At 45.2% G+C, this 15,027-nt stretch overlaps 1 protein-coding gene across 1 annotated transcript in view; it reads left to right on the top strand.

Moving 5' to 3' along the window:
* CASD1 (CAS1 domain containing 1) overlaps positions 1 to 15,027 on the top strand; it is a 101,271-nt gene that overhangs the window by 59,357 nt on the left and 26,887 nt on the right. Inside the window, exon 13 of the mRNA XM_073629588.1 lies at positions 1,850 to 1,929. Within this exon, the coding sequence (XP_073485689.1) occupies positions 1,850 to 1,929 (80 nt within the window). The remainder of the gene's footprint in view (positions 1 to 1,849; positions 1,930 to 15,027) is intronic.

The following is a 15,027-nucleotide window of genomic DNA, read 5'->3' as shown; positions in this document are numbered from 1 at the left end:
GTACCTGGAGAGGGGAGCTGAGCTGTGGAGTCAGTACCTGGAGAGGGGAGCTGAGCTGTGGAGTCAGTACCTGGAGAGGGGAGCTGAGCTGTGGAGTCAGTACCAGCAGAGGGGAGCTGAGCTGTGGGGTCAGTACCAGTAGAGGGGAGCTGAGCTGTGGAGTCAGTACCTGGAGAGGGGAGCTGAGCTGTGGGGTCAGTACCAGTAGAGGGGAGCTGAGCTGTGGAGTCAGTACCTGGAGAGGGGAGCTGAGCTGTGGGGTCAGTACCTGGAGAGGGGAGCTGAGCTGTGGAGTCAGTACCAGTAGAGGGGAGCTGAGCTGTGGAGTCAGTACCAGTAGAGGGGAGCTGAGCTGTGGAGTCAGTACCAGTAGAGGGGAGCTGAGCTGTGGAGTCAGTACCAGGAGAGGGGAGCTGAGCTGTGGAGTCAGTACCAGGAGAGGGGAGCTGAGCTGTGGGGTCAGTACCAGGAGAGGGGAGCTGAGCTGTGGGGTCAGTACCAGTAGAGGGGAGCTGAGCTGTGGAGTCAGTACCAGGAGAGGGGAGCTGAGCTGTGGGGTCAGTACCTGGAGAGGGGAGCTGAGCTGTGGAGTCAGTACCTGGAGAGGGGAGCTGAGCTGTGGAGTCAGTACCTGGAGAGGGGAGCTGAGCTGTGGAGTCAGTACCTGGAGAGGGGAGCTGAGCTGTGGAGTCAGTACCAGTAGAGGGGAGCTGAGCTGTGGGGTCAGTACCAGCAGAGGGGAGCTGAGCTGTGGAGTCAGTACCAGCAGAGGGGAGCTGAGCTGCTGGGAGCTAAACGTCTAAGTCTTTGCCGGGAGGGGGTGTGAGCTGAGCTGCTGGGTCATTGCTGGAAAGAGAGAGCAGGGTGAGCTGAGGGTTTGGTACCAGCAGAGGGGAGCTGAGCTGCCTAGTCACTGCTAGAAGGGGGAGCTGAGTCACTGCTCCCCCCTCTTTACTGGGAGGGGGGAGCTGAGTCACAGCCGGGAGGGGGGAGCTGAGTCACAGCCGGGAGGGGGGAGCTGAGTCACAGCCGGGAGGAGGGAGCTAAGCTGCTGAGTTACTGCCAGGAGGAGGGAGCTGACCTGCTGAGTTACTGCCAGGAGGAGGGAGCTGACCTGCTGAGTCTTTGCCAGAAGGGTGTGAGCTGAGCTGCTGGGTCATTGCTGGAAAGTGAGAGCAGGGTGAGCTGAGCTGTGGCATTGGTACCAGCAGAGGGGCGCTGAGCTGCCCAGTCACTGCCCGGAGGGGAGAGCTGAGCTGCTGAGTCACTACCGGGAGGGGGGAGCTGAGCTGCTGAGCCTTTGCCAAGATGAGGGGGAGGTGAGCTGCTGAGTGACTGCTGGGAGGGAGGTACTGAGCTGTTACTCTTTGCCAGGATGAGGAACCTAAGGTGATGAGTCACTGCTGAGAGGGGGGAGCTGATCCTCTGAGTCACTGCCAGGAGGAATGAGCTGAGTTGCTGAGTCACTGCCAGGAGGGGGGAGCTGAGTTGCTGAGTCACTGCCAGGAGGGGGGAGCTGAGTTGCTGAGTCACTGCCAGGAGGGGGGAGCTGAGTAGCTGAATCACTGCCAGGAGGGGGGAGCTGAGTTGCTGAATCACTGCCAGGAGGGGGGAGCTGAGTTGCTGAGTCACCGTTGGGAGGGGGGAGCTGAGCTGTTGAGCCACCGTTGGGAGGGGGAAACTCGGCTGCAAAATTACTGCTTGAAGGAGGTAATAAAATCTAAGAGGACAGGAGCTGATTCACATTTTCCTTATTACAAAAATATCAGTTTTGGATTAATCAATGTGTATTTTTTTTTAAACTAGATAATATTTGCGCCTATTAAAATTTTTTTTTTTTTCTTTACAGCAAACTACCTGTGGCATGTGGGCCTCATGTTAAAGCTCGGTTTCTTGCTGCTATGTATATATCTTCTGTCCTGCTCTCAGGTATGGGGACCTGCTGACATCTAATTAAAGAGGACCTGAACCCTCACAGTGTATCACTAAACCCCCCCCCTCCCCCCACTTCTCTAACATGTAATGTATAGGATTGTGCCAGGTGCCTTCAATGGATTTTCTTTTATTGTATCTGTTCAATAAGTGCACCAAAAATACTTATTGATCCTGTCAGAAATCCAGTGCTCTCTATAGTGTTATATAAAAGTGTCCTAACACTTCTTGTTCTAGGGTGACAATACTGCTCCCCCATTGATACACTATATTACCAAAAGTATTGGGACGCCTGCCTTTACATGCAAACTGGAGATTAACATTCTTACAAATGCTCATTCCTGGGTGGTTCTCTTTAATCCCTCTGTCCAAGTGTACAGCTAGGAGAGCATTTTATAAAGTGTATGTAAACCCAAAAACAAAAATGTAATATATTGCGGGTTACCATACCTTAGATGGTGCCTGCATTCGTTTTCCTTCTTCAAGCTTTATTTATTTATTTATTTTTTACCCTGTGATCCTGCCAGTAACACACCTGAGGTTCTAGGATGACAACACTTACTCACTGTAATGTCCACCATATTACCAAAAGTATTGGGACACCTGCCTTTACACACCTGAACTTTTAATGGCATCCCAGTCTTAAGCTGGCCATACACCTATAGATTATCTGCAGATTTTCTATGGTTAGATGGAAAAAGTACAACAGATTTCTCCATGTTCGCTAAACTGTGTGGATGGAGAAATCTTCCACTTTTTCCATCTAACCATAGAAAATCTGCAGATAATCTATAGGTGTATGGCCAGTCTCAGTCCGTAAGGTTCAATATTGAGTTGGCCCACCCTTTGCAGCTATAACAGCTTCAACTCTTCTGGGAAGGCCGTCCACAAGGTTTAGGAGTGTGTCTATGGGAATGTTTGACCATTCTTCCAGAAAGAAAAAGTTTGTGACAGTCACGAAGCAACTCTTCTATGAGGACAAACCAGTGATGAAAGTATTAATATTTATTGAAACTATCCAAAAATGTAATTCAAAATAATATGAAAAATTCATTAACTAAACATCCCTATTCCCAATACATACTAAAAAGACATCTAGTCTAAAGAGGACATAGGTGGCCACCGTTTTCCAATTTCACCATGCAGATCTCTCACACAGACACATACACATACAGATCTCAATCGATCGTTAGATCGATTGGGATTTGTTAATGAATTTCTCAGATGACCAGGGAAAATGTCATTGGGGATAATGACTGATGTAGTCTAATAATGGTATTAACACTTGGTCACCAGTTGTTTGGCCAGAATTGAAAATAGTTATATAAAGTGCAGCAGTGGTGAGAAAATTCCTTGTAGTCCCAGTAGCACAAACTAATGACGATAGCAGCTTCAATGCTTGGATGTGAGCATATTTAGAAATCACCAGTGATAAAGCTACATAACAGTTGCAATGTAACATTTAGGCGATACATATAGAGAGAAGCTGACTATACCAGCAGCCGGAAGAGTACATGTGTCAGGATATCCTGTCAGATAGTGAAGGAGAGCCTGCTATTACCGGCATCCAGACGGGATCTTCACAATCCATAGGTCACCATCACATGCACTGAAGGAGAAGGCTAACACTCACTGACAGCGGAGCAATTTCCTGCAGATACCGGCATTTCAGAAGGGATCATCACAATCCATGGGTTACCATCATAGGCATTGAGGGGAAAAGTTCTACTCACTGACAGCGAGGCTGCTTCCTTCATTCCCGGTGTATGTCTTTGTCAGCTGTTAGGCAGGTCTTTTAATCATGGCTGGTGTAATATAGGAGACATCCATTGTAGAGGCTACAAACAGTCAAGCTCTGGCGTTTGGCTAGCGAGCCATTGGAATGTTGAGAGGTAAAAAAGGGCGACTTAGTGGATAGATTGGTGGCCAACCAAAAGTCCTCCTCATGGATATCATATCCTCATGATGCTTACATGTTTCGCTAATATGATAGCTTCTTCAGAGCATGCGCTGTGTTGTGTCGGCCAGGTTTAAATCACCCATTCAATCAGTAGTTAATTGATTACATGAATTCAGCAAACAGCAGTGCTTAATTCCTTAATGGTATCATTCACCCGTGCACAGACATACATCGAGCAGAGGAGCAGTCAGAATTTAAAGGGGTTGTAAAGGTAAATTTTTTTTTTTTTTTTTTTAAATAACAAACATGTTATACTTACCTTCACTGTGCAGCTCGTTCTGCACAGAGTGGCCCCGAACCTGGTCTTCTGGGGTCCCTCGGCGGCTGTTTCAGCTCCTCCCCGCAAGAACTAACCACCTTAATGCGAGCTCCCTCGCATGGTGGTTAGTTATTGCGGGCGCGCTCCCGTGATACAGCCGGCGGCTATAGCCGCTCACTGTATCACTCAGCCCCGCCCCCCGGCGCGCCGCGTCATTGGATGTGATTGACAGCAGCGTGAGCCAATGGCTGCGCTGCTTTCAATCCATCCACTGTAGCCAATCAGCGACCAGGCTGAGCTGCAATAGAGATGACGGGAGCGAGCGGCTGAGTTTCGAGGTGTCAGGTAAGTAAAACGGGGGGGCTGGGGGCGGCGGTATTGTCAAAAGTTTTTTCACCTTAATGCATAGAATGCATTAAGGGGAAAAAATGTTTACCTTTACAACCCCTTTAACCCTATACATAGCACAACTTATCCCATATTCTAGGAAGAGTAAGAGTAAAGGTCTCTAATTCAGATACTATTAAAATAAAGATGAGTGACTAAATCAACATAGGTAAGAAAGGAGAAGGATCAGCTAAGACAGGAGGGGGATAGAGGAAAATTATCTCAATTTCAATAAACATAGAATCCCCTATTTCACGCAGAATAAGTCTTGGGGTGATTAGCTATAGACACCAAACAACGGTTGATGTAAATTAGACCATAGGTTAGCACAAAATGCACATGTATGTATGGGAAATCCTCACGTATTTGACTGTATACGGAATACCAGTATTTAGAACACAACAAGTAACACATGTATGTGAATGGGGAAACTAGACATGACAGTCAAAATGAAGAATATCAAAATTTATGTGTGTTGGCAGGTGGGTGACTGATGCCCATCTGTCAGTCCTAAACGTATTCCTTCTAGGGGAAATAGTAAAAAAAAAAAAAATTTTTTTGGATATCAATAATGCTAACAATGTAGCCACCCTATTAATCCATAGTAGAAGGACATTTTTCAGTAACCCCGTATGAAGACTCCCCAATTCAGATCTCCACGCAACATCGTGAAAGACAATCGATTCAAGGGGAGATCTTTACTTATTCCAAAAAGACTGACAAGTTACATTCGTTATTTAGGCCTCGCGGCTGCATGCATTTTAACGTAAATATCCACATCTTTTCCTTCTGGTAAAGCACTTTGTCGAAATCACCCCTGCGTTGAGGCAGGTTTAATTTGTAAATGCCTTTGCATTTCAAGCCACTGGGATTTCCATCACGCTTCTCCAAAAAGTGTAGTGATAGAGGTCTATCATCGTCTCTATTGAGTATACTTTGGACATGTTCGCCAACTCTGATCTTAAGCTGTCTTTTGGTCTTGCCCACGTACATTAGGCCACATGGGCATGTTAGCATGTATATAACGCGTGTTGACCGGCAGTTTATAATGTGATGAATTTTAAATTGCTTTGTGCCGTCAAAGTTGGCGAACATGTCCGTTTTGTCTACAAATTTGCAGATATGACATCTGCCACATTGAAACATGCCTTTCAAAGGGAGGAGGCTGGTAAGCCAATCACGTCTCGTTGGTCTTGTATATTCCGAGTGGACCAGGTTATCTCTGAGGTTAATGGCCCTTCTAGCAGTAATTAAAGGTCTGTTCCCTACTATCCCCCCAAGTATAAGGGATTCGGCTAAAATGTGCCAATGGCGGTTCAGTATTTTACGGACTTGTCCCCATTGTGCCCCAAATTTGGTAATAATCCTTATTGGGGCAGGGGTAGTCCTGTCTGGTGGTTGTACTGTTTTGCTTTTGGAAAGTAGGGACGAACGTTCAGTGAGACAAGCTCTCTTTTTGGCTTTCCTGATACACCCATGGGAATATCCCCGTTCACGGAAACGCCCGTATAGTTCTTGAGATTCCATTAGGAATTCATTGTCATCTGAACAGTTTCGTCTGGTACGTAGAAACTGTCCCACAGGAATTCCGTGAATGAGTGGTTTTGGGTGGTGGCTGGTGGCCAATAGTAGGGTATTAGCTGCCGTGTCTTTCCTAAACGTTTTTGTAAAGATATGGCCATCCTTGATCTGAATGGTGAGGTCAAGGAATGGTAAAGATGCAGAGTCATAAGAAAAGGTAAGTTTTAAATTCTTATTGTTCAGGTTCAGTTCATCAATGAATGACTGTAGTTCCGAGGGTGTACCTCCCCAGAGCATTATCACATCATCAATGTACCTCAGCCACATTTTACAGTGGCTGAGGTACACAGACGAGGGATAAACGCACTCCAATTCCCATAACCCAAGATGTAAAAATGCATAGGATGGGGCCCCCATGGATGTACCTCTTATCTGTCTATAGTATTGGTTGAGGAACTGGAAGCAGTTATTATCCAACATAAATTGTAGTAGATCCACAATGAACTCATTCTGAGCAGCCAGTTGTGGAAATTTGGAATCCAGAAAGTGCTGTATTGCTTGTAAGCCACATTCGTGTGGGATTGACGTATACAACGATTCCACGTCAATCCCCACCAACAGGGTATCTGTGGGTACCTGGATTCCATCAATTTTCATAAGTACATCACGTGTATCCTGCACATAGGAGGGGAGTTCGGTTACCAATTCTTTTATCGTTGCGTCAACGAATGTACCCGCTCTCTCAAGGGGTCCTTTAACAGCGGACACTATGGGTCTTCCCGGAGGGTTAGTGATCGATTTATGAAGCTTGGGTATAATGTAAAAAGTAGGGGTATTAAATTCGCTGACGCACAGATATTTAGTCTCTTTATTGGAGAGCAAGTTGCTTTCCCGGGCCATCTTAAGTTTGAAATTCAAATGATCTATAATCTTGGGGAAGGGATTATATGTTAATTTTTTATATATAGTTTCATCCTTTAGGAGACGCATGGTTTCCTTCTCATACAGTTCCTGCGATAACAATACAGTATTTCCCCCTTTGTCACTGCTTTTTATGATAACTTCCTTGGCTTCCTTAAGTTCCCTAAGTGCCTTTCTCTCTGCTGAACTCAGGTTGTCAATTCCCCGATACCTCCAGTCTAACATGGATAGGTCCCTTTGGACCTGCTCCAGAAATGACTGGATCTGTTTGTGTTTCGAGAGTGGGGGCATTTTAAGGGACTTTATGTTCAAATTCGAGGGACGCAGTGATTCAGATATAAAGCCATGGATTTCATCATTGGGGTCCGGATCCTCATTTTCTTCTAAAAGTGACACTAGTGTCTCGAGGGCCTCCCTGTCTTCCTTAGTTTTTTCATCATTAGAATTTGTTCCCCCACGGTCAGAATGCCAATATCTAAATATGACCTTTCGAAGGATAATAAATTTATGTCTTTAAACATCTCAAATTCATTCATTGAGGCTGTAGGTGAAAAGGACAGACCTTTTTGTAGAAGTGATATATGGTGTTCGTTCAGGGGAAAATCGGATAGATTAACTACTTTTCTATCCTGAGTATCTAGATTTTGTGTATTATGTGTGTCTTTCATTTTAGGTCTATTGGTCAGGTTCTCCGTGCATTCGATCTCAGTTCCCTTTGGTTTGCCTTTATATCTCTTTCTCTTCCTTGACTTCTGTGGTTGCTTTGAGGGGGGAGTTTGCCTGTTTTCATTTGTCCCTTCCTGGGATTTAAGCTGTTTGGAATGTCCCCCCCTGTCTCTAAAAAAGCAACTGACCGTTCAGGGGGTCCTGTTTCACTGTCCGTGGATGAATACCTAGGTTGAGTTACCTTGGATCTATTTCTGCGATTTCTCCTACAAGATCTACTCCTACCTCTGGGTACGGTAGGGTCAAAGACGTCCCCACTATCCCAGTCCTGTAGATTTTGTTTAAATTTTTCCTGTTTTGTGGATTTCAGAAGTTTCTGCGTCTTTTCTACCTCTTTTTTTTAAAAGTTTATTGGTTTTTATAAATAGCGGATCAGATTTGTATGGTTCCAATAGTTGAACACTTGTGTCTATTTCTTTTCTAATCTCCTCTAGCTGTAGCTGTTCTTCCTCAAATATATTCAAAATTGCTAATCCACGTTCCAGGCAGCTTTGTTTCCAGAGCTCAAGGAATCGTGGGGTATGCAAATGTCCTGCTGGGGTCACTTTTTCCCTGAGGCCTCTGGGAATTATCCTGTGTTCGATATGCGATCTCAGTGATGAGATGTCCCATTTCCTGTTAAGAAATTTAATGGTGAGTTTTTTGCGGTTCTTCAGTAGTCCTTTCAGGGTATCATCTCCACCACTTTGTATCGCAGTCGCATCACAGGAAAATGCCGTTTGTATTTCAAGGTCTATCTCTTCATTCAATAGATATGCCATAGCTAGTCTGATAAATGGATGGATAAGCAGTTCGCCAAAGTTACTCTGATAGATGCCAGCAAAATTTGGTTTATATCTATATTCTAGAAGAGATACTTTGAAAGCCCCTCTAAGACCCCTTTCACACTGGGGCGGTTCGCAGGCGTTATTGCGCTAAAAATACCGCCTGCAAACCGCCCCTAAACAGCCTCCGCTGTTTGTTCAGTGTGAAAGCCCGAGGGTTTTCACACTGAAGCGGTGCGCTGACAGGAGAAGAAAAAATCTCCTACAAGCCGCATCTTTGGAGCGGTGAAGGAGCGGTGTATTCACCGCTCCTAAACCGCTCCTGCCCATTGAAATCAATGGGACAGCGCGGCAATACCGCGGCAATACCGCGGCTATAGCCGCGCTGTACGAGTGGTTTTAACCCTTTTTCGGCCGCCAGCGGGGGGTTAAAACCGCACCGCTAGCGGCCGAAAAGCACGGTAAAACAGCGCTAAAAATAGCGCTGTTTTACCGCCGATGCCCCCTACCGCCCCAGTGTGAAAGGGGCCTAAGTGCATAATAAAAATGAATTGGGAATAAAGAGGTAAGTGGATAGGGAGAGGAGCCCTTCAGAAGGGAAGTATAATCCCACTGCAAAACATATAATCAAAGAAAAAAGGGGAAATAAAAGAAGGGGGAATCTCAACTACTCCTTGTTACCTATCCGGTATACCCCTATGTGAGATAATGGCCTTGAATTGGCCTAACCATTAGGGGATTTGACTGGTTTCACTGTCCAGATCGGGGTATCCCAGGTTGTTATATAGATACCAGAGATACCGAGATTTGGTTGTCCTCTGAGTTAAAAAATCAATCTAGAAAAAGTTTGTGACAGTCACGAAGCAACTCTTCTATGAGGACAAACCAGTGATGAAAGTATTAATATTTATTGAAACTATCCAAAAATGTAATTCAAAATACAAATAACAAATATGAAAAATTCATTAACTAAACATCCCTATTCCCAATACATACTAAAAAGACATCTAGTCTAAAGAGGACATAGGTGGCAACCGTTTTCCAATTTCACCATGCAGATCTCTCTCTCTCACACACACATATACACATACAGATCTCAATCGATCGTTAGATCGATTGGGATTTGTTAATGAATTTCTCAGATGACCAGGGAAAATGTCATTGGGGATAATGACTGATGTAGTCTAATAATGGTATTAACACTTGGTCACCAGTTGTTTGGCCAGAATTTAAAATAATAGTTATATAAAGTGCAGCAGTGGTGAGAAAATTCCTTGTAGTCCCAGTAGCACAAACTAATGACGATAGCAGCTTCAATGCTTGGATGTGAGCATATTTAGAAATCACCAGTGATAAAGCTACATAACAGTTGCAATGTAACATTTAGGCGATACATATAGAGAGAAGCTGACTATACCAGCAGCCGGAAGAGTACATGTGTCAGGATATCCTGTCAGATAGTGAAGGAGAGCCTGCTATTACCGGCATCCAGACGGGATCTTCACAATCCATAGGTCACCATCACATGCACTGAAGGAGAAGGCTAACACTCACTGACAGCGGAGCAATTTCCTGCAGATACCGGCATTTCAGAAGGGATCATCACAATCCATGGGTTACCATCATAGGCATTGAGGGGAAAAGTTCTACTCACTGACAGCGAGGCTGCTTCCTTCATTCCCGGTGTATGTCTTTGTCAGCTGTTAGGCAGGTCTTTTAATCATGGCTGGTGTAATATAGGAGACATCCATTGTAGAGGCTGCAAACAGTCAAGCTCTGGCGTTTGGCTAGCGAGCCATTGGAATGTTGAGAGGTAAAAAAGGGCGACTTAGTGGATAGATTGGTGGCCAACCAAAAGTCCTCCTCATGGATACCATATCCTCATGATGATTACATGTTTCGCTAATATGATAGCTTCTTCAGAGCATGCGCTGTGTTGTGTCGGCCAGGTTTAAATCACCCATTCAATCAGTAGTTAATTGATTACATGAATTCAGCAAACAGCAAAACATCCCTATTCCCAATACATGCTAAAAAGACATCTAGTCTAAAGAGGACATAGGTGGCCACCGTTTTCCAATTTCACCATGCAGATCTCTCTCTCTCACACACACATATACACATACAGATCTCAATCGATCGTTGGATCGACTGGGATTTGTTAATGAATTTCTCAGATGACCAGGGAAAATGTCATTGGGGATAATGACTGATGTAGTCTAATAATGGTATTAACTCTTGGTCACCAGTTGTTTGGCCAGAATTGAAAATAAAAGTTATATAAAGTGCAGCAGTGGTGAGAAAATTCCTTGTAGTCCCTAGTCTTTTCCAGAAGAGTGTTTGTGAGGTCAGGCACTGATGTGGATGAGAAGGCCTGGCTCACAGTCTCCACTCGAATTCATCCCAAAGGTATTCTATCGGGTTAAAGTGCAGGCCAGTCAAGTTCCTCCACCCCAAACTCGCTCATCCATATCTTTATGGACCTTGCTTTGTGCACTGGTCATGTTAGAACAGGAAGGGGTTATTCCCAAACTGTTCCCACAAAGTTGGGTGCATGAAATTGTCCAAAATGTCTTGGTATGCTGACGCCTTAAGAGTTCCCTTCATTGGTACTAAGGGGCCAAACCCAACCCCTGAAAAACAACCCCACACCATAATCCCCCCTCCGCTAAATGATTTGGACCAGTGCACAAAGCAAGGTCCATAAAGACATGGATGAGCAAGTTTTGGGTGGAAGAACTTGACTGGCCTGCACAGAGTCCTGACCTCAACCCTATAGAACACCTTTGGAATGAATGAGAGCGGAGACTGTGAGCCAGGCCTTCTTATCCAACATCAGTGCCTGACCTCACAAATGCTCTTCTGGAAGAATGGTCAAACATTCCCATAGACACACTCCTAAACCTTGTGGACGGCCTTCCCAGAAGAGTTGAAGCTGTTATAGCTGCAAAGGGCGGGCCAACTCAATATTGAACCCTACGGACTAAGACTGGGATACAAATAAAGTTCATGTGCGTGTAAAGGCAGGTGTCCCAATACTTTTGGTAATAAAGTGGACATTACAGTGAGTGTTGTCACCCTAGGACAGCAGGTGTGTTACTGGCAGGATCACAGGGTAAAAAGGAAAAAAGCCTGAAGAAGGAAAGCGAATGCAGCCACCATCTAACGTATGGTAACCTGCAATATATTACATTTTTGTTTTTTGGGTTTACATACACTTTATAAAATGCTCTCCTAGCTGTACACTTGGACAAAGGGATTAAAGAGAACCACCCAGGAATGAGCATTTGTAAGAATGTTAATCTCTAGTTTTTTTTTTTTTAGTAGTGCAGCCTCACCTCTCAGGGATGGTGTGTTATTCACTTGTATTGTGTACCTGTCAGCACAGGAATGTCAGGCTCTAAGGTCCAGTGCTTGTAAAGGCTGAAGGTTTTTTTACCTTTGTGCATTCTATGCATGAAGGTAAAAAAACCTTCTGTGTGCAGCCGCTTCCCCCCCCCCCCCAGCACCCCCCTAATACTTACCTGAGTCCATCCTGATACAACGATGTGCATGAGAGCCTCCGGGGGGTCTCTTCCCTCATTGGCTCAGATCGCAGCGGGAGCCATTGGCTCCCTCTACAGTCAATCACAGCCAATGAGAGAGCGGGGCAGAGCCGCACTCTGTGTGGAAATGGACACACAGAGCAGCGGCACGGGAGCAAGCCTGCTTGGGTGCCCCCATAGCAAGCTGCTTGCTATAGAGGCATTAGGCAGGATTGAGGGGCCTGGAGGCCGGCGGCGGACCCGAGAAGAGGAGGATCTGGGCTACTCTTTGCAAAACCACGGCATAGAGCAGGTAAGAATAACATGTTTGTTATCCAAAAAAAAAAAACAAGCCTTTAATATCAGTTTAATTTCTTTCATGTAATCTGAGATAACTTTTTGTTATATGACAATTTCAGGGCTATTCCAATGTCTACAAAAAAAAAATAAATGCACATATATTTACAAGAAAAAAAAAATGTGCATTTATTATTTTTCCCAAAAGCAGCCTGCAAAGCATTGCAACCTGCAATGGAGGTTGCATTTGTTTATAAAATGTTTTATTTGCCCCTTATTTAACCACTAACCGCACGCTCTCAGTACATTTACTGCATGCAGGCAGGCAGCAGCTAAAGGCTAAATGACATACTAGTACATCGCTTAGCACCCGCACATTAGCGCTGCCCCTGGGGCATGCAGCCGCGTGTTCCCGTGACCACTGTGTCCGGTCACATGATATTATATAAGCAGACTGTCATGAATGGCTTTAATTTATGAACAACTTGCTTACTATTGTAATGCTGTGATTGGCTCACAGCTATCACATGGTACAATTCACAGCAACCTTGTATCATGTGATAGCTAATAGGAGGCAAGCTGTCGTGAATGAAAGCCGTTCATGACCGTTAAAAGGATTGCTTATAATAGCGATCATCACTGTTATAACCCTTTCATGACTAAGCCTATTTTTGAAATTTGGTGTTTACAAGTTAAAATCCATATTTTTTGCTAGAAAATTACTTAGAACCCCCAAACATTATATATATATATATATATATATATATATATATATATATATATAATTTTTAGCAGAGAATCTAGAGAATAAAATGGAGATTGTTGCAATATTTTATATCACACGGTATTTGTGCAGCGGTGTTTTAAACGCAAATTTTTGGAAAAGGGACACTTCCATGAATTTAAAAAAATCCAAACAGTAAAGTTAAAACGGCGATTCTGAATACTGTGTATTTTTTTAAATTCAGCGCCCTTGGCAGCCGAGTAAACGGGAAGTGACGTCATGACGTCGCTTCCGCGTTTACAATTAGAAGGCTGGAACAAAGCCATTCATGGCTTCGTTCCAGCCCGCCCACAGCCGCCGGAGGCAGCCGATTGGACACCGGGCCTCCCGATCGCACTGGAGACCCGGTAGGAGCGGCGGAAGGCGGCGGGAGGGGGGGGGGGATGTCCCCACCCGCTCCTCCGGTATAGCAGCCGAGCGGCTTTTAGCCGCATCGGTTGTTATACACGGATAGCCAATCGCCCGCTCGAAACAACGGTACCGGGATGATGCCTGCAACTTGCGGGCATCATCCCGGTATAACCCCCGAAAGCCGAGTACACAGATGTGCGTACGGTCGGCGGGAAGGGGATAAGCAATCACAATGTAAAAAAAAAAAATACCCCGAATCTCTCATTTATCGTTAACAGCAAAAAAGTTATGTAATTTTGACTTTAAGAAAAAAAATATTAATCCCGAGAGACATCAGACGTCACTCCGGTCCTCCAAGGGCATAGAGCCGAGTTGGGGGCGATCTCGTCCTCACTCGGCTTCCCGCCTACCCACAGATCGGACCGAATCGCTTCCGGGTCTACCAATAGCTCCGGTAAACCGGGAAGCCGCAGGAGGGGGGCACCTCTCCCGCCGCTTATATAAGTGATCCTTTTATTGGAAAGCCCGGCCGCCTGCTATAAATAAAGATACTGGAGTTAAACCCCTTTCACACTGGGGCGCTTTGCAGGCGATACAGCGCTAAAATGGCGCCTGCAAAGCGCCCTGAAACAGTCGCTGCTCTCTCTCCAATGTGAAAGCCCCGAGGGGCTTTCACACTGGAGTGGTGCGCTGGCAGGACCCAAAAAAAAGTCCTGCTAGCAGCATCTTTGGAGCAGTGAAGGAGCGGTATATACATCGCTCGTAAACCGCTCCTGCCTATTGAAATCAGTGGGGCAGCGCGGCTATACCGCCAGTATAGCCCTGCTGTAGCAGCACTTTGCGGTGGTTTTAACCCTTTCTCGGCCGCTAGCGGGGGTAAAAGCGCACCGCTAGCCGCCGAATAGCGCCGCAAAATTGACGGTAAAGCGCCGCTAAAAATAGCGTCGCTTTACCGCCGACGCACCCACCGCCCCAGTGTGAAAGGGACCTTATGGCAGCTAGCTGCTGCCATTACCCCGGTATTTACTGGCAAACTCATTAGGTATATTTACAGTTAGGCGGTTGGCAAGTGGTTAAAGTGGTGTTCTGACCGAAATTATACTTTTTAAATAAAAATACCCCTATAATACACAAGCTTAATGTATTCTAGTAAAGTTAGTCTGTAAACTAAGGTCTGTTTTGTTAGTTTATAGCAGTAGTTTGTTATTTTATAAACTTACAGCAGGCCGTGGCCATCTTAAGTGTGGGCATTTGAAGCCAGACTGTATTTCTTCCAGGATCTCATCCTTGCAGATCTCGCACATGCTCAGTGCAGCACAAGCAGTGTAATAGGTTTCAGGTCAGGTTTCCATAGCAACGGCAGTGTCAGAGGAAGTTGCTGGCCATTCCCAGAAGGCATTGCAAACAGGAAATGATGCGATGGGCCACGGCCAGGGAGGAGGAAGTGAAAAATGAATACAGCAGATGTACAGTAGGTGCTGAGAAATTTTTTTTTAAAATATCCAATTCGTTTACAGTGCACAGTGTAGTGAGGGATGCTAAAGAGTTGTAAAAGTGGGTGGAACTCCACTTTAATGCATGTAATAATATATCTGTTGAGG

The sequence above is a fragment of the Aquarana catesbeiana genome, linkage group LG05 (assembly GCF_042186555.1).
Source record: "Aquarana catesbeiana isolate 2022-GZ linkage group LG05, ASM4218655v1, whole genome shotgun sequence".
NCBI lineage: Eukaryota > Metazoa > Chordata > Amphibia > Anura > Ranidae > Aquarana > Aquarana catesbeiana.
Note: the sequence above shows the minus strand (reverse complement) of the source record. Positions and strands in the feature narration are given on the sequence as shown.